This window comes from Rhinoderma darwinii, chromosome 8, assembly GCF_050947455.1.
Source record: "Rhinoderma darwinii isolate aRhiDar2 chromosome 8, aRhiDar2.hap1, whole genome shotgun sequence".
In the NCBI taxonomy this organism is placed as follows: domain Eukaryota; kingdom Metazoa; phylum Chordata; class Amphibia; order Anura; family Rhinodermatidae; genus Rhinoderma; species Rhinoderma darwinii.
Genome location: NC_134694.1, coordinates 4,878,975 through 4,906,088, shown reverse-complemented (window position 1 = coordinate 4,906,088; position 27,114 = coordinate 4,878,975). Strand labels below are relative to the sequence as shown.

The window sequence follows — 27,114 nt, the reverse complement described above, 5'->3', positions numbered from 1 at the left end:
ATTCACCCGCAAATCTGCAAGTGAATTGCGGTCCCATTCATTTGTATGGGCCGATCCACACGACCGTGGTTTCCACTTTCCGTGCATTGCCCGGGAGTCTGGACTGCAAAAAGATAGGACAAGTCTTATTACAGGCGCATTTTCTCATCGAAATGAATATACGCGGCCATGTGTGATTTTCGGGCAGCCCGCGGGATACAATCCGTGGCCGTCCAAGCCACAAATCACGGGACGGGGACGTGCACACCACTACGGTCGTGTGCAAGAGCCCTAACCTCTGTGAACCAAATACTCCAATTTCTAGGCCGAAACTCCTTTTTAGTTGACGCAGAAAAACACTTATCAAAAGAAATGCGCAAAAAAGAGGCATAATGTTCGTTGGTGACATGCGGTATATTTAGGATACGCATAGTACGTGTTTTATTTTGTTTTCCAACATGTCAGATTGGATAAGAATTGCCATTGCCTAGCAACATTTGTCGCAGAAAACGGGTGACCACTCAATCACCGTCACTCACTGTGACCAGCACTGCCTGGATATTTTTTAGGAAGATGGCCGCCATTCTGTGAATATACCGTATATGTGACAACTTGTTTGGGAATCTTGATACATGTCAGACAATAAGAACGAATGGGCCAATGGTTCTGTATCCGGTGACTTGACCCTTCAGCATAAGATTTCAGTATCTTTGAACTATTGTGACGAAGCTCCCATTCAACTACATTACTGTCCCTGCAGGGACTTTTTAGAGTAGGAAGAAAGCAACATCACTACCCCTCCCCCTCCAGGGGTCTTCTACTTTATGGGATAGAGATGGTCACCTGTGATGTGCAGGGGATGATGGGAGGGAAATAAAGCTTGGGTAATGTTACAGGATGTGCGGCTGCTGTCCAGTCTCCTAATCTTTATAGAGTTCCCCTTTAAAAAAAACAAAAAAAAAAAACATTTTATTAGCGGCCGTTGTTTCAATGGACTGTGTGAAGGATCCGTTGAAAAATAGAACGTGTCCTATTTTCTTACGTTTTCACGGATCCCTCCATAGACTCAAGTCTGTGGGAATCCGTGAAAACGGAACCCGCACGGGTGAAACTCCGACGTGGAAAACTGTCTTTTTTCACATCCGAGTTTCCCCACGTTCGTGTGAATAAGGCCTATGAGTAAGGCCACACTGATCGCCCAACAGCCGCGCCGGCACCATGTTCAGCACAGCTGTCAAAGTGCCTGTTAACGGCCCCATGTTATTGCGGGTAAAACGGCCTTTTACCTGCAAAATCGTGCGGCCATTAATGAATACACCCTTTTTGGCCACACGAATTTGCAGGTAAAGGGCCGTATTACCCACAACAACGCTCGCCCATTAACAGGCTAACTAACAGCCGCGCCGGAGCGTGTGTGGCCTTACCCTTACATGGCTTAATGAAAATCTATATTGTATTTTGCGTGCCAATCGCATATCTGCTCTATAGATAAATGATACAAATAATATAACTTTTTGGATGTATTCACATGGTGCATTTGGCAAATCGAGGTGAAAATTGATGCGTTTTATGTTGTGCGGCTGAAAGCTGCACCCAGAAAACACGGGAAAAACATGGTAGTGCACGTCCGCGTATATTCCGGAGAAATTTTATGCAACAATATTCCATGGAAGGCGATACGTCCCTGGAAATTTACAAATCTGCACTTATGACAAATGAGTCCAGCGCCTCCTCCCGTTCCCAGAACTCAAACGTTGCATTCACAAAGATGAAAAACAAGTGTGAATTAGCTGAGCCTGTTCATTCATGGCCGTTGGGTTCCTGGTAGTCACGTGGCTCGGGATACTTGCGTTGTCTCAGCACTACTGCTGTTGTGAAATCCAGGCTGTGGTCGCTGGAGGAACCTCAGCACAATGTGATTAGATTTTATATTTCCTTTTTGAACTGGCAAAACTTCATGGTTTTTGTTTTTTTTGCAAACCTTTGCTGGTTCTAAATGAAGAATGCGGTTCCTGGTTAACTTTGTTGTTTGGGCTCCGACCTTGCGTGTAGGTAAAAAGGAGCACGTTATTCTTCCGATCCTTGAAATAGGATTGTACATAGAGGAGAGGGGGCTCAGGAGCAAAAATAGAGCCGCTCCTGGTGCTAGTTAATGCAACTACCCACTATTCGGGTATGTTCACACGCTTCACAAAAACCGTCTGAAAATACGGAGCTGATTTCAAGCGAAAACCGCTCCTGATTTTCAGACATTTTTGTAGCAACTCGCGTTTATCGCGGCGTATTTTACGTCCGTGTTTGGAGCTGTTTTTCAATCGAGTCAATGAAAAACGGCTCCAAAAACGTCCAAAGAAGTGTCCTGCACTTCTTTTTATGCGCCGTATTTTGACAACGACGCGTAAAATTACACCTCGTTAGAGCAGAACACCGTAAATCCCATTGCAAGCAGTGGGCAGATGTTTGGAAGCGTAATGGTGCCGTTTTTTCAGGCGTAAACGGCCCGAATTACGTCTGAAACCATTGCGTGTGAACATACCCTTACAGAGTAGGCGGACTTGGAGCTTGTCCATTTCATATAGGCCCGGTTGGGTTCAACGTTTTGTTTGGTAACCTCATGGTTACACATTAAATTCACCCATTGGAAAGTATATGGGGCCAATCGAAGTCTTACCTAACCCTCTTCATGAGCTCCATACGGTGGAGTAGCTATAGGTGTTTTGGTGGCTGCACCCATACCTGAGCCTAAGTGCTCTTTTGCTACATAGGAGAAATAGGTTAGATGTCACATGATGGTTGGGTACCCTGGTACAAATGTTGCTTTGGAAGAGTATTACACTTCCCGCATAGCAGCCTTTAGGGTATCTATATGACATATATACTCTTGCCGTGAAGTATATAATTCATAAGCCCCTTATAAATGTACCATTAGTAGGTCTTCAAAAGGGTCAACATTTTTAATACGGTCTAGATTTTATTTCTGCTTAAATGGGTCGTCCAGTTTAAAAAACCCATTGTCATACACCCTATTAGTGAATTCTGGGGTAATAGAGGGAGGTCCTCTGTTCAGGATCCTCATCTCTTGGTCAGAGTGGTTACATAGAGCGTCTCTGGAGGTCTTGTCCTGTATAACACACATAGTACGTTGATATGAATGGGCACTGTGTAATGCTTCATTTCTCCTGTGGAGGCACTGCAGGAAAACTGAACACTTTACTACCAGGTTATCACACCGATCATAGCTGATCACTGGGGGTCTTAGCAGGGAGATCTTTTTGTAATCCGCTTATGGTCAAGGGATCCGTCTAACAAGTAGGAATTGTCTAGGGCGGAGAAACTCTTTAACATTTCCCCCAAATGCTGCCCAAGAAAAGTAAAGCCGGGAAGAATTCAGTGCGTAACATCATAATCTTGGGACTGGCCTGGGTTAACATGGGTCAACCTCAGTTCCTTGTTCTTCTGCAGTTTTTGATTACTCTGAACTTTTTGTCATGAGTTGTTCTATTGAGAATACTGGCTCAGCATATCGAAAGTCGTCGTCACATGCCGAATTTCTAACCACTTTAAAGTAACCCAAGCGGAATAATTCTTTTTATAGAGAAGTCACCTGTAATTATGTTTTAGGGATTTAGTTCAGAAACAAGAAGCCAGAGTGTGTAGAGAAGAAAACTGATGTGTGGCGATCAAACCCGCTCCAATGTCCAGCAGGAACGCGCCTTGCTGTCAGTGACGGAGCGGAACGCAAACGGCAGGACCCTCTCATCCAGGAGATTGGTGGGAGTGACCATTTTCTGTATGGCGTCAGATATATACTGTATTTACAGATCATGCCGACGCTGCAGAATAAGTTGTACGGCGCAGGTGTGAGCTTATTGTCCCGGATTCAGATATTATTTCCCTTTCCAGGAAAGACAGAGGGTCATGGTGGAAGCCTCTACTGACAGATCGGTTTTCCTCGACTTCAACGAGACTCGATCCATTGTATCATGACCTAGATAACCGCGCCGGCAGCGCACCTAACTGTCCCGACCCTGCCGGGAGTAATGTCATCCCTCAGCGCGTTCTACAGGAAGGACGACCGGAAATCGTGCTGTCTGGATGTCACTGGATATTATTCCAGCATCAGGACGCTGTCCTGTTCCTGCAGACTGGTTCTTGTTACCGGCAGCTGGGAAGGGTCAGATATGTAGGGCAGATATCTATTATGCATGTTATTCAACTAGTCTGGAATTCTTTATTGGATGTTCCTGAAATCATGTCACAAGTGTCACTGAGAGTTCTTGTAGCTGTTACACCGTCATATAGACCTAGTGCAGGCAGCCGCTGTCTAGAGGGCTCTATGAGGAGGCTTTAGGCCTGGGCTCTCATCTTCTAAACCTTGAGAATGGTAAATGTGTAGCGGATCGCTCCAGGCAACATATACACTGCATTATGCCTAGTGCAGGGGGAGGAGCATGACACAGGGATTCACAGAACAATACATTGAATCATCTGTCATGCTCCGCCCCCTCACGCCTTCTAGTGTCGTTTTGGCTGGAGTGGACAATTCCAGTCATTGTTAATAAGAGAATTGGTGCAAAAAACATTCTTGTATTATATGGAAATCACTTACCAGGGGGGTGAAATATTCTCCCTATTCTTACATTGCTGATTTACAAAATGGGTTGTAACACTACTATAATACTGCCCCCTATATACAAGAATATAACTACTATAATACTGCCCCTATATACAAGAATGGAACGACTATAATACTGCTCCTATATACAAGAATATAACTACTATAATACTGCCCCTATATACAAGAATAGAACTACTATAATACTGCCCCCTATATACAAGAATAGAACTATTATAATACTGCCCCTATATACAAGAATATAACTACTATAATACTGCTCCTATATACAAGAATATAACTACTATAATACTGCCCCCTATATACAAGAATATAACTACTATAATACTGCCCCTATATACAAGAATATAACTACTATAATACTGCCCCTATATACAAGAATATAACTACTATAATACTGCCCCCTATATACAAGAATATAACTACTATAATACTGCCCCTATATACAAGAATATAACTACTATAATACTGCTCCTATATACAAGAATATAACTACTATAATACTGCCCCTATATACAAGAATATAACTACTATAATACTGCTCCTATATACAAGTATATAACTACTATAATACTGCTCCTATATACAAGAATATAACTACTATAATACTGCTCCTATATACAAGAATGACTGCTATAATACTGCTCCTATATACAAGAATATAACTACTATAATACTGCCACCTATATACAATATAACTACTATAATACTGCCACCTATATACAAGAATATAACTACTATACTACTGCTCCTATATACAAGAATATAACTACTATAATACTGCTCCCTATATACAAGAATATAACTACTATAATACCGCCCCTATATACAAGAATATAACTACTATAATACTGCTCCCTATATACAAGAATATAACTACTATAATACTGCCCCTATATACAAGAATATAACTACTATAATACTGCCCCTATATACAAGAATATAACTACTATAATACTGCTCCCTATATACAAGAATATAACTACTATAATACTGCTCCTATATACAAGAATATAACTACTATAATACTGTCCCCTATATACAAGAATATAACTACTATAATATAGCCCCTATATACAAGAATATAACTACTATAATACCGCCCCTATATACAAGAATATAACTACTATAATACTGCCCCTATATACAAGAATATAACTACTTAAATACTGCCCCCTATATACAAGAATATAACTACTATAATACTGCCCCTATATACAAGAATATAACTACTATAATACTGCTCCTATATACAAGAATATAACTACTATAATACTGCCCCCTATATACAAGAATATAACTACTATAATACTGCCCCCTATATACAGGAATATAACTACTATAATACTGCTCCTATGTACAAGAATATAACTACTATAATACTGCTCATATATACAAGAATATAACTACTATAATACTGCCCCCTATATACAAGAATATAACTACTATAATACTGCCCCCTATATACAAGAATATAACTACTATAATACTGCTCCTATATACAAGAATATAACTACTATAATACTGCTCCTATATACAAGAATATAACTACTATAATACTGCCCCTATATACAAGAATATAACTACTATAATACTGCCCCTATATACAAGAATATAATCACTATAATACTGCCCCCTATATACAAGAATATAACTACTATAATACTGCCCCTATATACAAGAATATAACTACTATAATACTGCCCCTATATACAAGAATATAACTACTATAATACTGCCCCCTATATACAGGAATATAACTACTATAATACTGCTCCTATGTACAAGAATATAACTACTATAATACTGCTCATATATACAAGAATATAACTACTATAATACTGCCCCCTATATACAAGAATATAACTACTATAATACTGCCCCCTATATACAAGAATATAACTACTATAATACTGCTCCTATATACAAGAATATAACTACTATAATACTGCTCCTATATACAAGAATATAACTACTATAATACTGCCCCTATATACAAGAATATAACTACTATAATACTGCCCCTATATACAAGAATATAATCACTATAATACTGCCCCCTATATACAAGAATATAACTACTATAATACTGCCCCTATATACAAGAATATAACTACTATAATACTGCCCCTATATACAAGAATATAACTACTATAATACTGCTCCTATATACAAGAATATAACTACTATAATACTGCCCCTATATACAAGAATATAACTACTATAATACTGCCCCTATATACAAGAATATAACTACTATAATACTGCCCCTATATACAAGAATATAACTACTATAATACTGCCCCTATATACAAGAATATAACTACTATAATACTGCACCCTATATACAAGAATATAACTACTATAATACTGCCCCCTATATACAAGAATATAACTACTATAATACTGCCCCCTATATACAAGAATATAACTACTATAATACTGCCCCTATATACAAGAATATAACTACTATAATACTGCCCCTATATACAAGAATATAACTACTATAATACTGCCCCTATATACAAGAATATAACTACTATAATACTGCCCCTATATACAAGAATATAACTACTATAATACTGCCCCTATATACAAGAATATAACTACTATAATACTGCCCCTATATACAAGAATATAACTACTATAATACTGCCCCCTATATACAAGAATATAACTACTATAATACTGCCCCCTATATAAGAATATAACTACTATAATACTGCCCCTATATACAGGAATATAACTACTATAACACTGCTCCTATATACAAGAATATAGCTACTATAATACTGCCCCCTATATACAAGAATATAACTACTATAATACTGCCCCCTATATACAAGAATATAACTACTATAATACTGCCCCTATATACAAGAATATAACTACTATAATACTGCCCCCTATATACAAGAATATAACTACTATAATACTGCCCCTATATACAAGAATATAACTACTATAAGGGCATGACCACACATGGCGGAATTCCTCCGCAACTGTCCGCATCAATGCCGCACAGAATCTGCGTTGCAGATTCTGCAGCGGATCTGCACAAAATGTGCAGAAAATTGATGCGGACTGGCCGCTGCGGACTGCAGGAAAAGTGCTTCTCTTCTCCCTATTCAGTGCAGGATAGAGAGAAGGGACAGCACTTTCCCTAGTGAAAGTCAAAGAAATTCATACTTACCGCCCGTTGTCTTGGTGACGCGTCCCTCTTTCGGCATCCGGCCCGACCTCCCTGGATGACGCTCCAGTCCATGTGACCGCTGCAGCCTGTGATTGGCTGCAGCCGTCACTTACACTGAAACGTCATCCTGGGAGGCCGGACTGGAGACAGACGCAGGGAGTTCTCGGTAAGTATGAACTTATATGTTTTTTTACAGATACATGTATATTGAGATCGGTAGTCACTGTCCCGGGTGCAGAAACAGTTACTGCCGATCGCGTAACTCTTTCAGCACCCTGGACAGTGACTATTTACAGACGTCTCCTAGCAACGCTCCCGTCATTACGGGAGCCCCATTGACTTCCTCAGTCTGGCTGTAGACCTAGAAATACATAGGTCCAGCCAGAATGAAGAAATGTCATGGTAGTAAAAACAATACGCTCCGCAGCACACATAAGATCTGCGGACTTCATTGCGGAATTTTGACTCTCCATTGAAGTCAATGAAGAAATTCCGCCATGAGTCCGCAACCAGTCCGCCACTGCTCCGCAACAGACAGAGCATGCTGCGGACACCAAATTCCGCTCCGCAGCCTATGCTCCGCAGCGGAATTGTACGCATCGTGTAAACGAACACTGCTAAATTAAAGTGAAAGTCAATGGAGAAACGGCTCCGCTGCGGATTAACGCTGCGGAGTGTCCGCAGCGGAATTTAAGTGAAATTCCGCTATGTGTGAACCCGCCCTAATACTGCCCCTATATACAAGAATATAACTACTATAATACTGCCCCCTATATACAAGAATATAACTACTATAATACTGCCCCCTATATAAGAATATAACTACTATAATACTGCCCCTATATACAGGAATATAACTACTATAACACTGCTCCTATATACAAGAATATAGCTACTATAATACTGCTCATATATACAAGAATATAACTACTATAATACTGCCCCTATATACAAGAATATAACTACTATAATACTGCCACTATATACAAGAATATAACTACTATAATACTGCTCCTATATACAAGAATATAACTACTATAATACTGCTCCTATATACAAGAATATAACTACTATAATACTGCCCCCTATATACAAGAATATAACTACTATAATACTGCCCCCTATATACAAGAATATAACTACTATAATACTGCCCCCTATATACAAGAATATAACAACTACTATAATACTGCCCCTATATACAAGAATATAACTACTATAATACTGCTCCTATATACAAGAATATAACTACTATAATACTGCCCCCCTATATACAAGAATATAACTACTATAATACTGCCCCCTATATACAAGAATATAACTACTATAATACTGCCCCCTATATACAAGAATATAACTACTATAATACTGCCCCTATATACAAGAATATAACTACTATAATACTGCCCCCTATATACAAGAATATAACTACTATAATACTGCCCCTATATACAAGAATATAACTACTATAACACTGCCCCCTATATACAAGAATATAACTACTATAATACTGCCCCCTATATACAAGAATATAACTACTATAATACTGCTCCTATATACAAGAATATAACTACTATAATACTGCCCCTATATACAAGAATATAACTACTATAATACTGCCCCTATATACAAGAACATAACTAATATAATACTGCCCCTATATACAAGAATATAACTACTATAACACTGCCCCCTATATACAAGAATATAACTACTATAATACTGCCCCTATATACAAGAATATAACTACTATAATACTGCCCCTATATACAAGAATATAACTACTATAATACTGTCCCTATATACAAGAATATAACTACTATAACACTGCCCCCTATATACAAGAATATAACTACTATAATACTGCCCCCTATATACAAGAATATAACTACTATAATACTGCCCCTATATACAAGAATATAACTACTATAATACTGCCCCTATATACAAGAATATAACTACTATAATACTGCCCCTATATACAAGAATATAACTACTATAATACTGCCCCCTATATACAAGAATATAACTACTATAATACTGCCCCCTATATACAAGAATATAACTACTATAATACTGCCCCTATATACAAGAATAGAAGTACTATAAGGGTATGTTCACACGCACTAATTACGGACGTAATTAGGGCGTTTTTGCCCCGAATTACGTCCAAAAATAGCGCCTCAATAGCGTTGACAAACATCTGCCCATTGAAAGCAATGGGCAGACGTTTGTCTGTTCACACGAGGCGTATATTCTTTGGCCGTAATTAGAGCCGTTATTCATTGACTCCAATGAATAGCAGCGCCAATTACGTCCGTAATGGACGCGGCGTTCAAGTGCCTGCACATGCCGTTACGGCTGAAATTACGGGGATGTTTTCAGGCGGAAACATCCCCGTAATTTCAGCCGTTACGGACGCCCTCGTGTGAACATACCCTAATACTGCTCCTATATACAAGAATATAACTACTATAATACAGCATTGGTTAGGATCCGTGTCTCTGTAAGGTTTCTCGGTGCTGACGTCCTTGGTATGCGCTGACAATCTTTAGTCTTTGAGGACTGGCTTGTACTATCTGATGTCCTCTGTCAATAATGAATCTGACACATTTGACTTCCACCTGCCTGATCCTATTAGTTTCCCCATGATTAGTGCCAGCTCTTCTTAGTCCGGACATTTTTGTTGCAGTGAGTCCTGACATGGTTCTCGGATCCTTCACTGTCACGTGTTTTGATGTCCGTGAATGTGTCTTATTGATTGTGGTGATGATCATTGTATATAAATAGTCTATGGCGGTATCATGCAGATGGGACGTCTTCATACAAACATCTGCTGTCGGGCTCCGTCTTCCCAGCAGTGAAAGTGATAGCAGATCCGAGCTCATTATCATTCCTGTCAGGACACATCACTACATGATCCAGCCTTGGTGGGGGTCTTCGTTAGGGGGATGATGTCATTTGTCCCCTCTCACTGCGCTCTATCCAAACTGCAGAATTTATTATCACGCCTAATAAAGAAGATGTACAACAGGAAAGCATAGAATAAGTTGTTTTTCATGTAAATTATTGGGGGTTGTCCGGTATTCGTAAAACATGGCTGTTTTTTTTTTTTTTAAAAACAGCTCCACACCTGTCCATGGGCTGTGCCTGGTATTGCAGCCCAGCGCCATTGAAGTGAATAGGTTTGAGCTGCAATACCAGACAGGTTGGTGATGATTTTGTGGAAAAAAAGCCGCCATGTTTTTCTAATACTGGTTTTTCTCACAGCTGAGGGTCTGTTATAATTGTGTCCAGTGTAGACAATCCTCTGTGAGCAGTAGGGTAGTTTGTGACAGTGTATCAGTGCAGGTAATATGGAGTACAAACTATTAAATGATCCGTGTGTTCTCATAAAACGCATGTATCCACAGGATAGGGGATACATGTGTGATCACTGGGGGTCCGACCATTGGGACCCTCAGCAATGAGGAGAACGTGGGACAGAAAGTCCCTCAAAGTGCTCCATGAGAATTGAGCGCTGGTGCGCGTGTTCGGCCAGCGCTCCATTCATTTCTATGGGACTCCTGGGACCAACACGGCCGTAGTATACAGTCATACAGAATGCTTGAGGAAGCCACTCGGAGGCGTTCTGGACCAAAATACGGACACTGGGATCGCGGCCTGATCAACGGCAACGGTCGTCTTCTCCAATATGACTCATTACTGTCTGCGTCCCCCATGTTTTACGCGGCGGTTTCCAGAGCATTTATTCTGTGACGGCGTGTAGATTTGAGTCCACGCTCCTCGCCACGGTTGGTTGTAGAGGCGTTCGGTATTTAGACCGTCGCGGTACTATTGTAACGAGTTATCTGCGGTGCTTTACATCATGCGAGGGCAGTACCGGCTCCCGTCATGCCTTTCATCCCCTGTGCTCAGTGACATAATGCTCATAATCTTATTTATCTAAATGTACAATTCAATTATAATAATCAAACTCATGACCAGGGAAAATAACGTCATCAACCCTCAAAGAGCAGGTCAGACCGATCCCGTGTGAACCATGTACGGGGTCTGTTTACACGGTCCTGTCCAGTTTTAGTACTACAGAAAACCCGTCCTGACATAATACTTCTCACAGCTGAGGGTTTGTTACAATTGTGTCCAGTCTAGACAATCCTGTGTGCAATAGAATTGGTTGTTACAGTGTATCAGTGCAGGTTATATGGCACCTAGAATTTTAAACCCCTTTTTTCTCTGTCTTACAAGTTGCATGGCTGAGAAAATTATGTTTCATTTCCCCAGAGCTCCAATCACAAGTGCCACTGAGGCGGGACTTGATGTGCTCCTACACCGTGCTGCCAGCCCCGCCCCTCCGTTTCGAGTGACTGCTCTGGCGACCTCCGGATTGGCCGCTAGAGTCGTCAATCATTGCAGAAGAAACGTCGGTTTCTCAGTCATGCAGTTTAAAAAAGGTTAAAATGCCCTTGTCCTCCCCTAGATCATCCTGTCAGTAACATTGAGGCCTCAAAACTGCTGACCGGTTCCCTTTTAAACCACCCAAATTTTACCAACATTTTGCCATGTCCCCAAGTCACAATCTGTTATTTTTGGTGCATTTCATTGATAAATTGCAAAAAAAGGAAGGTGCAACTTAGGCCAGAATTGTGGCGCAACACCAATCGTAAAGCTTTTTTTCTAATGGTCATGACATTCTATTCCCAATTAATACCACCATACAGTGTCCAAATAATGGCGCTATACGTTACATAAATGAGATGGGCTGGTGAATGTCTTGGGGGAAATTTCTCATTTGCCCCTCCTATAACCCTTCCTGGCAATAATAATAATTGTTCTTTTGTGACATTTTTGTGCAATGTATATACTGTTCAGTGATCGAGCCCAAGCGATAGGCCTAATGCACACGACTGCAGGCAGCAAATCCACGGACCATTGCGGCATTTTTGTCCGCAAAAAAACTTCCGTCGTGCTTCCGTGTTTCGTCCGTATCCACCGATCACAAAGAATTGATGTCGCCAGTTTGTCCAACTGCAAATCCTGACCGTAAAAGGAGTTTTTGCAGCCCGGATTCACGGCCCTCACACGGATCCGTGAACATCAGGGTTTTGTGCGTGGCTCCATAGAAGTGAACGGGCCCCGGTGCTATCCGCAAAATGACATCTATCACACGGACAAGACAATACGGTGGTGTGCATGCGGCCCAATACAGATCTACATGATGAGGGCACGCTTGTCCTGAGATTTAGGGTTTTTCCCTCTCTCTTTTTGGATTGTTTTTGGCAGCAGGGAGGATAAATAGGAATCAGCATGGGTCTGTGACTGTACTCCTCATGTGCCAGCCCGTGGCCAACACATAACAGGGCTCTATTGTTCCGTCCTGTACCCCCTCCATCCCCCGCCTTTCCAGAAAAAGCCAGAATCCGCAACAAACATTCCAGCACAATGACAGCTCCTGTACCCGCCGTCCTGGTGAACAATCGCGTCCTCAGCTCTGAGCGGCAGAGAAGTCCCCGTCACTTTGTCATTTAGGACTCTTGCAAAACTGCGACAATATAAAGTCTGTACCAAACCAGAGCAGGTGCCACTCAGGGCAGAATCCATTGTCAAAAAACACGTATACGCTCTTCCGTTATGTCACATGGGCGTCCGGTCAAGGTGAACAGCCCCTATCCATGTCGCTGGTCATTAGGACCCCCGCAGTGGTCACCTGGAATACTGGGCACTGGAAAATAAAACCTTACACGGGCCGGACGCGCCGAAATCCACATCAAACAATTTGCCTCCAATGCAAGTGAATAGGTTTTTGTAACCCCATTCACATGCTGCAGAAAAACGAGGGCATGCTCATTCTTTTGCTGATTCCGCACGGAAAAGTTTTGGCTCCGTTTAATTACGACGCGGCCAATACGCTTACGGATTTACTGGCACATCCGCCTCAGAAATCAGTGTGTCGGCCAATGCTGAGCCTTTGTATTCACCTGTTCTACACTCAATCTATTGCTCCCTGTTATCAGCCATTCTAGGCTGGGAAGAGGCTGATTGACGGGTGAATACAGTCTATTGCTCCCTGTTATCAGTGCGGACTGCAGTGTTCTTCGATGGGATGTATAAAGGGACCTCACATTTCGGTCCTATTTTAGGAGGGCGTGATAAACGACACATTGTGACGCGCTCTGCTTCTGCGACAAAGTTGGAATGTCCCTAGAAGCACAATCCAGCGTTGGTTTCTCACCCTCAGGCAGATTCTTAGTAGAGGAAATTCCAACCCATTGTTGTCCCCTTCGTTTTCAGTAGACGGAGCTCACACTTTCCTATTTCCATTGTGCTAAAATATCATATTGTGAACCTTTCTATTTTTTTTATTTTTTTTTTAGCCTGCAGTGTAAAGAATGGAGGTTTTCATTCTGGTTGCTATGGTGGCATCCTGGGTTATTTTTATATATCTTTACTGCAATTGTTTTTTACTGCACACGAATCACAGTCAATGTATACATTACTTTTTAAAGTACAGACGAAAGGGGAGAATGTGTATTTACTTGTAGACGTGATAATTAAAAACCTCCATTCTTTACACTGCAGGCTGCATTTAGAAAACGGGAAACCGTGTGTAATAAAAACAAGATTTATATTATGTAGAGACTTCTTTTGTCATGGCTAAGTTTCCAGCCCCATTAAAAGAGTAAATATACACTAAACCGGTCAATTTAAAGGGGAACTCAAGTCTGTATTTATATAAACAAAACTGGTGCAGGAATCCTTTGTAAGTTACACAGTAAAAACACATTATAAAAATAGGTCATGCTAAATCCCTTCTGAATCTCCCTCCCAGCATGCTTCAGCACAGGTTTCCTTTTTACTCTGGGGAGAGCTTTCCACTGTGCTCATTGCAGATATCTTGTGTATGTTCCTTTAACAACCCACATCACCGTATTGCCGGTAGGGTTGGGGTCAAATTGACCAGCTTTATTTCGTTCAATCTCCGATACATGAATGGTAAAGTCAGAAACACAAGAACGTGAGACCGGTGATACTCTGATATATGCAGATTCTGTCCACTAGGTGGTGCCGTAGAGCTCAGGTAAACCCAGCAAGTTACAGGTGTGTATTGTGCGCTGGACAGGTCATTATCTCCAAGGTAGAAACCTGCACGTCCGTCTTTAGACCTCCAGGGTCCCAGTGGTGTCCTGGAATAGGCACTGCTCATTGCATAGTTCTGCTACAAAAGAATATCCCATAGCGTGGTTCAGTTCAAAGATTTTCCTGCTTGGATCCAAAAAATCACACCGGATATTCTGCAGCAAACCAGTGAGATAGTCAAGTCGGGATCAGATTTATTGACCAGCTTTAATGGCTCATATACAGACCCCCCCCCCCTACCCCATGTTGCGGTGATAACAGGGGCATCTAATGAATGGGCACCATGTAATGTTTCGTCTACCCCACTAGGGAACTTGAGGTGCCCAATAACATTAGATGAAAGCTGATTAACCTGACGATTTCACGGGCACTGGGCGGCGATCTAAGGCTGGGTTCACCCCAACTATCAGCTTTTCTGCTCAGTCAGAGGAGCCGAACATAGAAACTACCAGAAGTGCCGATTCCGTTACACGACCGGTGGCCAACGGGAATCCATTTACTTTAATAGGTTCTGTCTAAGTGTCCGTGGTTTTGCTGGAAACCACATCGCAAATATTATTATTTTTCGGTATTTTCAGCAAGGTTTGTGATTGAGACCCCTAACTGGGCCTTCAATGCAGATGTGAATGAGGCCTAACATGTATGTGGGTCTACGGCATTTCCCCCAACGTCGGCGGATAGAAGCATCGGGTATGTTGGATTTCGACGTGCCGTTCCTTTGTTCCAGCGGGATATAAGAGGAGAGCAGCGGCTTATTCGCTGCTCGGCGTAAAGGATAGTCCTTCTACCTACCCCCAATATTGGTGCACGAGGGCTTGGCTCATTTTTGCCCCCTTATTCCGTCCGTTGTAGAAGAGAAGGACAGCCCGTTCCCCTCACCCACCCATGAAGAAGTAGGGTTGGACCAGTTCATGCCCTTCTTCACAAACCCAAGAGAAACTTCTGGGGTATGAACGCCCTTGGCAGATGTCTTCTCGATGAACCTTGTGCCACCGTCCTACAGGAACTTGCAATAAGTTACCTGATCCTAGAAGTAAAGCCATTCTCTGCCTTCATCCAGGGTTATCGCCCGCAATGTCACCAGATCCATATGAGCCCTCTATTTTAGGACGGACCTTGGGGTTCTCGAAAAACTTTCCAGCAGCCGATGTGTTACAGGAATGCTGCAGACAAGAAGAGGGGGTTAACTTTCTCTGGTTTTCCTTGTTATTGCGTGGGTGTTGCGGAGAGGAGACCTCTGGCTGCCAAGGGTGAGCTCCTGGCCTCAGTCACTGACAGGCAGCTGTGGAGGATCTGGGGGGGGGGTTTTGGGGATGATCTTTTTGCTGCTGCTGGTACATTGCAGAAGGGAGAGAAAGCCTGGGGGTCCCGCTGGTGAACATCAGCTTCTCATGAAGGCAAGGCCTGTGTGTATATGTGTCTCTTCTCTGTCCTGTCTGTGGGGTTGGGACTGGGCCTATGGTATGGGATCTGCTCCTCAGGAAAAATATCCTACCTGCTGGAGCCGAGATTGCTCGGGAGCCTCGGACCTTCAATGTGGGGCTTTGTTAAGGTAGATCTGCAGTATTGTAGGCTCCGGCATGTCCGTCAGTGCATACACAACAACTAAAAACCCCAAAAATGTGCTTGGTTAGAGGTCAGAGGACTAAAGATATATCTTTTCCATGTGGGGTCTCCAATATTGGCTGCCCCTCCGAGCTAAGAGATTTTTGAGTTGGCCAGAACTGCAATCTGATTAATGCTCGGGACCTCAAAAAAGGATTAAAAAGTATTTTCCTACTTCTATTTAGTTATCAATTTGAAGTCTGTGTTTCTACTACAGTGCCCCCATGACAGTACTTCCTGTCCCGTGTTCTGGATGTCCTTGCACCTGAGCATTTCAACTACAACACGTGTAGCTAGTAAGTGGGAACTGGTTCAGATAACCACGCTAAACTGCCAGAGTACAGGGCAGGAAGTGTTGTCATGGGGGCCACTGCAGGAGAGGATCTGAATAAATGCTTTTAACAGTCCTCTCGATCAATGTAGATCTATGAGAAGTGGCGCAGGTTAGTCAGTGACTTGTTAACACGGCAACTTTTTCTTCTCTATGTGTGCACTTTTTAACATTGGCCTTCATCACAAGGATTTTTTGGGATGTGGTTCCCTCATGGGTGTCCCTGCTGACTAGTGGGGGAGGGGCCAGCAGCACTCTAGTTCTGCCTTCTGGGGAAGTCACTCAGACTTAAAGGGGTTGTCCAGGATTAGAAAAACATGACTTCTTCCTTCCAAAAATAGCGCCACACCTGTCAACAGGTTGTGTGTGGTATTACAGCTCCGTCTCATTCACTTCAATGGAGCTGAGCTGCGATACCACACATGACCTGTGGACAGGTGTGGTGCTGTTTTTGGAATAATTAGCCATGTTTTTCTAATCCTGGGAAAGCCCCTTTAAGCCCTGCGGGATGCTTGGGTGGCAGCTTAGACAGACGTCTGGGGGCCCACTGGTTCCTGACCATTGCTCGGCCTTCTGGGCTTTTCAATAAAAAAAAGAATGAATGTATTGTGCTATTTATAAAAATATAAGGTCCACAGCATGTGGGGAGCCCCTGTATTGTTTTCCTTTGCGTACCGCCCCGATCAGTTTCCATATTACCGATTTAATACTTCATCTATTTACGTGTACCCCAGACCAGTGCCGATGAGCAGGTGATATTTATATCAAGAATCTCCTTCCTGGCAAACCCGCTGGGATTTTGTACCACAATCGGCCAGTATTTAGTATTTTCAGGAATAACAAGTTTTCTTTTTTCGGAATGTATAATTGTATAATAACATCAGGTTCACTTTGCAACATTCAAGGAAACACTTGCCGTTCTACTTTCACACCCAAGGCTACAATATGTCACGTAAGGTCTGTCCTTTCGCTAAACTGGTGTCCTGCTGAGTTGCGCCTCTTTGTGTTTATACCCCTGTTATCACAGAAAACATTGACGATAAGGATGAACCAGTCCGTGGCTGTAAGTCTGTCCTCTACACTGATTTTTTTAATTGAGTGCAGTAATATCATGGCACCTGTAGGCATCACTGTATTAGACAGAACATCTTCTTGTATATAGTGATATGGAGCATGCTGGTATAAGCTGGGTATCTTCTGTATATAATTATATATGTACAGCTGGTATAAGTTATACATCTTCCTGTATATAGTGATATGGAGCATGCTGGTATAACCTGGGTATCTCCTGTATATAATTATATATGTACAGCTGGTATAAATTATACATCTTCCTGTATATAGTGATATGGAGCATGCTGGTATAAGCTGGGTATCTTCTGTATATAATTATATATGTACAGCTGGTATAAGTTATACATCTTCTTGTATATAGTGATATGGAGCATGCTGGTATAACCTGGGTATCTTCTGTGTATAATTATATATGTATAGCTGGTATAAGTTATACATCTTCTTGTATATAGTGATATGGAGCATGCTGGTATAACCTGGGTATCTCCTGTATATAATTATATATGTACAGCTGGTATAAGTTATACATCTTCTTGTATATAGTGACATGGAGCATGCTGGTATAACCTGGGTATCTTCTGTATATAATTATATATGTACAGCTGGTATAAGTTATACATCTTCCTGTATATAGTGATATGGAGCATGCTGGTATAACCTGGGCATCTTCTGTATATAATTATATATGTACAGCTGGTATAAGTTATACATCTTCCTGTATATAGTGATATGGAGCATGCTGGTATAACCCGGGTATCTTCTGTATATAATTATACATGTACAGCTGGTATAAGTTATACATCTTCCTGTATATAGTGATATGGAGCATGCTGGTATAACCTGGGTATCTTCTGTATATAATTATATATGTACAGCTGGTATAAGTTATACATCTTCTTGTATATAGTGATATGTACCATGCTGGTATCACCTGGGTATCTCCTGTATATAATTATATATGTACAGCTGGTATAAGTCATACATCTTCCTGTATATAGTGATATGAAGCATGCTGGTATAACCTGGGTATATTCTGTATATAATTATATAGGTACAGCTGGTATAAGTTATACATCTTCTTGTATATAGTGATATGGAGCATGCTGGTATAACCTGGGTATCTTCTGTATATAATTGTATATGTACAGCTGGTATAAGTTATACATCTTCTTGTATATAGTGATATGGAGCATGCTGGTATAACCTGGGTATCTTCTGTATATAATTATATATGTATAGCTGGTATAAGTTATACATCTTCTTGTATATAGTGATATGGAGCATGCTGGTATAACCTGGGTATCTCCTGTATATAATTATATATGTACAGCTGGTATAAGTTATACATCTTCTGTATATAGTGATATGGAGCATGCTGGTATAACCTGGGTATCTTCTGTATATAATTATACATGTACAGCTGGTATAAGTTATACATATTCCTGTATATAGTGATATGGAGCATGCTGGTATAACCTGGGTATCTTCTGTATATAATTATATATGTACAGCTGGTATAAGTTATACATCTTCTTGTATATAGTGATATGGAGCATGCTGGTATAACCTGGGTATCTTCTGTATATAATTATGTATGTACAGCTGGTATTAGTTATACATCTTGTATATAGTGATATGGAGCATGCTGGTATAACCTGGGTATCTTCTGTATATAATTATGTATGTACAGCTGGTATTAGTTATACATCTTCTTGTATATAGTGATATGGAGCATGCTGGTATAACCTGGGTATCTTCTATATATAATTATATATGTACAGCTGGTATAAGTTATACATCTTCTTGTATATAGTGATATGGAGCATGCTGGTATAACCCGGGTATCTTCTGTATATAATTATGTATGTACAGCTGGTATTGGTTATACATCTTCTTGTATATAGTGATATGGAGCATGCTGGTATAACCTGGGTATCTTCTGTATATAATTATATATGTACAGCTGGTATAAGTTATACATCTCCTTGTATATAGTGATATGGAGCATGCTGGTATAACCTGGGTATCTTCTGTATATAATTATATATGTACAGCTGGTATAAGTTATACATCTTCTTGTATATAGTGATATGGAGCATACTGGTATATCCCAGGTATCTTCTGTATATAATTATATATGTACAGCTGGTATAAGTTATACATCTTCTTGTATATAGTGATATGGAGCATGCTGGTATAACCTGGGTCTCTTCTGTATATAATTATATATGTACAGCTGGTATAAGTTATACATCTTCTTGTATATAGTGATATGGAGCATGCTGGTATAACCTGGGTATCTTCTGTATATAATTCTATATGTACAGCTGGTATAAGTTATACATCTTCTTGTATATAGTGATATGGAGCATGCTGGTATAACCTGGATATCTTCTGTATATAATTATATATGTATGGTTGGTATAAGTTATACATCTTCTTGTATATAGTGATATGGAGCATGCTGGTATAACCTGGGTATCTTCTGTATATAATTATATATGTACAGCTGGTAGAAGTTATACATCTTCTTGTATATAGTGATATGGGGCATGCTGGTATAACCTGGGTATCTTCTGTATATAATTATATATGTACAGCTGGTATAAGTTATACATCTTCTTGTATATAGGGATACGGAGCATGCTGGTATAACCTGGGTATCTCCTGTATATAATTATATATGTACAGCTGGTATAAGTTATACATCTTCTTGTATATAGTGATATGGGGCATGCTGGTATAACCTGGGTATCTTCTGTATATAATTATATATGTGCAGCTGGTATAAGTTATACATCTTCTTGTATATAGTGATATGGAGCATGCTGGTATAACCTGGGTATCTTCTGTATATAATTATATATGTACAGCTGGTATAAGTTATACATCTTCTTGTATAGAGTGATATGGAGCATGCTGGTATAACCCGGGTATCTTCTGTATATAATTATATATGTATAGCTGGTATAAGTTATACATCTTGTATATAGTGATATGGAGCATGCTGGTATAACCTGGGTATCTTCTGTATATAATTATATATGTACAGCTGGTATAAGTTATACATCTTCTTGTATATAGTGATATGGAGCATGCTGGTATAACCTGGGCATCTTCTGTATATAATTATATATGTACAGCTGGTATAAGTTATACATCTTCTTGTATATAGTGATATGGAGCATGCTGGTATAACCTGGGTATCTTCTGTATATAATTATATATGTACAGCTGGTATAAGTTATACATCTTCTTGTATATAGTGATATGGAGCATGCTGGTATAACCTGGGTATCTCCTGTATATAATTATATATGTACAGCTGGTATAAGTTATACATCTTCTTGTATATAGTGATATGGAGCATGCTGGTATAACCTGGGTATCTCCTGTATATAATTATATATGTACAGCTGGTATAAGTTATACATCTTCTTGTATATAGTGATATGGAGCATGCTGGTATAACCTGGGTATCTCCTGTATATAATTATATATGTACAGCTGGTATAAGTTATACATCATCTTGTATATAGTGATATGGAGCATGCTGGTGTAACCTGGGTATATTCTGTATATAATTATATATGTACAGCTGGTATAAGTTATACATCTTCTTGTATATAGTGATATGAGCATGCTGGTATAACCTGGGTATCTTCTGTATATAATTATATATGTACAGCTGGTATAAGTTATACATCTTCTTGTATACAGTGATATGGAGCATGCTGGTATAACCTGGGTATCTACTGTATATAATTATATATGTACAGCTGGTATAAGTTATACATCTTCTTGTATATAGTGATATGGAGCATGCTGGTATAACCTGGGTATCTTCTGTATATAATTATATATGTACAGCTGGTATAAGTTATACATCTTCTTGTATATAGTGATATGGAGCATGCTGGTATAACCTGGGTATCTCCTGTATATAATTATATATGTACAGCTGGTATAAGTTATACATCTTCTTGTATATAGTGATATGGAGCATGCTGGTATAACCTGGGTATCTCCTGTATATAATTATATATGTACAGCTGGTATAAGTTATACATCTTCTTGTATATAGTGATATGGAGCATGCTGGTATAACCTGGGTATCTCCTGTATATAATTATATATGTACAGCTGGTATAAGTTATACATCATCTTGTATATAGTGATATGGAGCATGCTGGTGTAACCTGGGTATATTCTGTATATAATTATATATGTACAGCTGGTATAAGTTATACATCTTCTTGTATATAGTGATATGAGCATGCTGGTATAACCTGGGTATCTTCTGTATATAATTATATATGTACAGCTGGTATAAGTTATACATCTTCTTGTATACAGTGATATGGAGCATGCTGGTATAACCTGGGTATCTACTGTATATAATTATATATGTACAGCTGGTATAAGTTATACATCATCTTGTATATAGTGATATGGAGCATGCTGGTATAACCTGGGTATCTCCTGTATATAATTATATATGTACAGCTGGTATAAGTTATACATCTTCTTGTATATAGTGATATGGAGCATGCTGGTATAACCTGGGTATCTCCTGTATATAATTATATATGTACAGCTGGTATAAGTTATACATCTTCTTGTATATAGTGATATGGAGCATGCTGGTATAACCTGGGTATCTCCTGTATATAATTATATATGTACAGCTGGTATAAGTTATACATCATCTTGTATATAGTGATATGGAGCATGCTGGTGTAACCTGGGTATCTCCTGTATATAATTATATATGTACAGCTGGTATAAGTTATACATCTTCTTGTATATAGGGATATGGAGCATGCTGGTATAACCTGGGTATCTTCTGTATATAATTATATATGTTATAGCTTAGGGGGTAGGAGAATGGAGGACGTATCTATTGTTACACTGGATACAGTTTTATTTTCATAACCAGAACATTTGGGGAAAAACTCATCATTATTTCTGCTTCATTGCGGAGCATATAATGTGTTTTTTCTTTCATCACTTGGAACAAATATTACAGATGTTTCCTTATTTTGAGATGAAATAAACCACAAAATGTTGTTGCAAAATACCCCCTAAAAAATCCTGGGGCAGCCCTTAACGTGTCTGGTTTTATCTGCGGGTGTTCGGGGTGAATCAGATCACTGCTTTCTTGTGCACTTACGATATTTAAAATAAAAGTAACAATGTTCGGTTGATTGGTTGTCATGGATTTTTAAACTACATCCATGTGTTTTCCTCCATATATTTGTGGCTATTTTCAAAATTCTTCTGGTTGTCCTTGGAAACAGACATCAGCTCCACCCTGCTGTCAGACATGTGACCCAGTAGCTAAGCACTAACAGGAGAGCTGTCATTTCAGATCCCACAATGCACTGCTTTCTAACCGGTTAAAAATGTAAGGCTATGTTCACATCACGTTATCCACCTGTAACAGTCCACCCTCCTCCCCTACCATGTGCCATTTATATTACTGGGGTCTTTACGTAGTAGAAGGGTCTCTGGGAATCTTCTAAGGCACCAGGGCCTGTGTTGACCGCACCCCTTATAGCTACGCCCCTGGATATGACTGAGACGTAACTTTTGTCATCGCCTGTATTTACTATTCTGGCGGTACTCGTTTATATTGGTAGGTGACCGGAGCCGTCTAGAAGTCAGGGCTGAATATTTTCCCTCTTCACTGCGTACATATAATATAAGTGCCTGCGCTATATGGACACTTCTTTGTAGTGATTGTCAAACATTGACCGCTTTCTAGCACCGATTCCTAGAATAGACTCTTGTAAAAATCCAGAATTGGGTAAGAAAGTGAATTCTGCTGCTTGAGAAATTCCCTCAGTGACTTGGGGACAGCAGAGCGAAACTTAAAGGGGTCAGATGCGTAACGAAACGTAAAGCACCTGGTTCTTCTGTGGTGATGGGGCCTTTGGACCTCCTATAGCTACGTGGGACTCCTACATATGGTAGTCAATGGGGGGATCCCACGGCAAGGCTCTCCCTCTATTAGGCAAAGCAGAGCCACTAAGTAAAATCCGTTCGCTCTGTTTGGCGATCTTTGGGCATGGCTACTTCCCACAATTGAGTGCTTGTAAAAGCGGGGGAGTTTTCTGAGACACATGGGGTCTGCCCCCCAAATCTGCAGCTGTTTAGTAGGGGAAGGGATGACAGTAGGGCGCCCTCGTTCTGATATTGCAATGGGATCCCGCTATCCAATATATTTGCCAATGCTACTCCCTTATGTTGTAGTGAAGAGCGTGTGGCCCCTACGGACATGGGGGCCAATAATAACTACAATCTGCACCCCTCTTCTCTTTACCTCTGGCAGTCGCCCCTCATAATGAGCAGATGATTCATTGGCACCTGTCAGGGAGGAGTAATGTGAGTGTGTAGCGGTTTCCTGGAAGTGGCGCGGCTTTTCATTACCCAGACTCTTTTTGATATGAAGGTATTTCTGGCTCCAATTTTATCAGGCCAGGGGGGCTTCCCCTGCCGGGAATGAAGCGAGATATCACACCTTGAAGATAATGGATGACCGCTTATCATTCAGACGCTGAGTCATGTTACTATCAACAGTGGTCTACAACAAGGAACGCTCCAGCTGACGTGAAACTACAACTCCCAGCATTCCCTTTCTAAGGCCCCTTCATTTCAATACATTTCCATGGGCACGTGCCGACAGTCGTTGTGTCACTGTCATCTGATGAGGTTTTATCTCTTACTGAGCTTCATTAATATTCAATGATAGAAATCAGTTTATAATTAATATAAGAGCCTAAATAAAGGGTGGAGGCGTACAGAACCTCAAGCCTCCCTTGTACTGTATACAGAAATCCTGACTCCTAATGCCAGTTGCACACGACCGAGTGCCACTCGTGCTGTTTTTCACGGCAGATGGGGCAGCCGGTAGTTTTCAAGGACTCGTCCACTTTAGTGCGTGAATCGGGTCCGTGAAAACGGACCCAACCGTCTGATCCGTGGAAAGATAAAATGTGTCCTTTCTTTCCATGGATCATAGTCAGGACCGGCTGGCAGACTACGGTCGTGTGCATAAATCCTTAAAGAGGATCTGTCACCACTGCTGACTTGTCTGTTTTAGTAAATAATTGTATTCCCCATGAAATTACATTTCTAGAACATCTTTTTTTTTTTTTTTTTCCGCTAGGTTGAGCCAATCCTTAGAACTCTATGTTCCTCTGTTATTCCTCCTGGAATTTTATGAATAAATTGACAACTGGGTGTTACCACTTGGGGGTGTGTCCCTACAGTCTGTTACTGTCCAATTATTGCTTAGACTGTGTAAGGACACGCCCTACTAGCAAGAAGATTGGTAACACCCATTTGTTTATTCATCAATTGCTCGGAGGGATAACAGAGGCGTGTAGAGTTCTAAGAAAATATATTCCAGAATTGTTATTTCATGGGGAATACAAGGATTTACCAAAATGGACGTCAGGAGAGGCGGAGGTCCTCTTTAACAAAATGATGTAAGGAGTATTTTATTTAATGGGGAATTACAGAAGATGTATGTATACAGAACACCCCCTGCCACAGTCATGATATACACTACAGTCTGGACGCATGTAATACTACATTTCACCTATAGCGGCCGCTGCAGGGAAAATCGGCTGTTTCTCTGGGATCCTGGGGGGGCAGACCAGCGGCTGTCCTATTAAAGGGATTGTCTGCAATGAGACCAACTCTGTATATCAGAAATGAATAAAAAAAGATCTATATCCGTTTACATTTCTAAACATAAGCATATTGGGTGCATGCAAATAATACTTACCATCTTGCCATAGACACAGCCCTTGCAGCTGCTGTAGGGACCTCTTTATGATTGCAGGCTAACTCCTCATGGGTGGAGTTAACTATGTAGATGTAACAGGCATTCCATAAAAGGTAAGCAGGGGCGGAGCTATAGGGGGTGCACTGGGACCCAAGTTACGCCTCTGAAGGTAAGGAATATATGTCCTGGGTTGGAGCTATGGTGAATACGCATGAGGAGGGGTCCCCTTTATCTTGTATACACTGCTTGCCTTCTTTGAATGTCTACAGGACATCTATGCAAATGAATGCAAATAGAACTGTGACATCCAATCCGATGATTTCATGAATGGGACTATAAACCTAAAAGCATCTGACTGGTTGGCTGCAGGTGGCACCATGTTGATGCGGGGTGACTGACCCAATATAATGTAATTAGAATCGGTGAGATACATGTGAATTCCTAGTCGGCCTAATGAATTGAGTCACCGCGCAGGATCTGCAAGTCTATGAGCTCTGAATTGGCGGCAGGAGTCATTGCGATCATTCATTTATGAGATAACGGAGAGCTGGTGGCGGTGATTTCAATCTCTGGAATTTCATCCTCGTGGTGTTCTCGCTGTGATTCACGTTTATATTGACATCCGGGCTGAGCTGACATGTCTGTACACGTGAAAAACCAGCGCCAGGTACGTCTGTTTATGGCATTGACACGCTGTATAAACAAATACATTAGAATTAAGTGTTTTGCTGCCGTTTTTGTAATCCCGACAAAACTGCGCCATTCAAAAAAAGCAAAAAACCTACAGAAATGGCTCACGCAGAAGCGCAATAGATAGAGCTTGTACACGACAAATTCCCCCTAAAATCAAAAAATCTCTAGTAAACCCAGGCCTGGAGTCGTCCCTACTTCTTGGAAAGCTGGACGCCAACCAACGTGGCCGTCATAGGGGAGTCCTGCTTAGGGTTAGATTATAACTTGGGCAAAACGGGCAATTGCCCCGAGCCTCCCACCACCAGATGTCAATCAAGAATGTCCCCCTCTGTGGTGGCAAGTCGCAAATTTGCCACACGTCTCTTCGTTTTTCTTCCACGGCTACTCCATTCCTATTGGTGGGTGGATTGGGTTTAGAGCTATGTAAATTGTCAATGACCTAATGGCCTAAATTGTCAAAATATTAGGATTTACATCACCTCAATGCATCTGCCACCATCGTGGTTTCTTTCAACTTTTGACATCTGAGGGTATGTGCACACACACTAATTACGTCCATAATTGACGGACGTATTTCGGCCGCAAGTCCCGGACCGAACACAGTGCAGGGAGCCGGGCTCCTAGCATCATAGTTATGTACGACGCTAGGAGTCCCTGCCTCTCTGCAGGAC

General features: G+C 40.8%; 1 protein-coding gene across 11 annotated transcripts in view; it reads left to right on the top strand.

Annotated features, from left to right (window-relative positions):
- RALGDS (ral guanine nucleotide dissociation stimulator) overlaps positions 1 to 27,114 on the top strand; it is a 147,357-nt gene that overhangs the window by 77,828 nt on the left and 42,415 nt on the right. The window contains exon 1 of one of the 11 annotated variants that reach the window (XM_075834718.1): positions 16,238 to 16,342. The exons of 9 other annotated variants lie outside the window; for them this stretch is intronic. In XM_075834718.1, the coding sequence (XP_075690833.1) occupies positions 16,259 to 16,342 (84 nt within the window). In that variant the 5' untranslated portion in view covers positions 16,238 to 16,258. Of the gene's footprint in view, positions 1 to 16,237; positions 16,343 to 17,860; positions 17,945 to 27,114 lie in introns of those variants that run through there. One more of the 11 variants, XM_075834725.1, reaches the window with a different exon arrangement.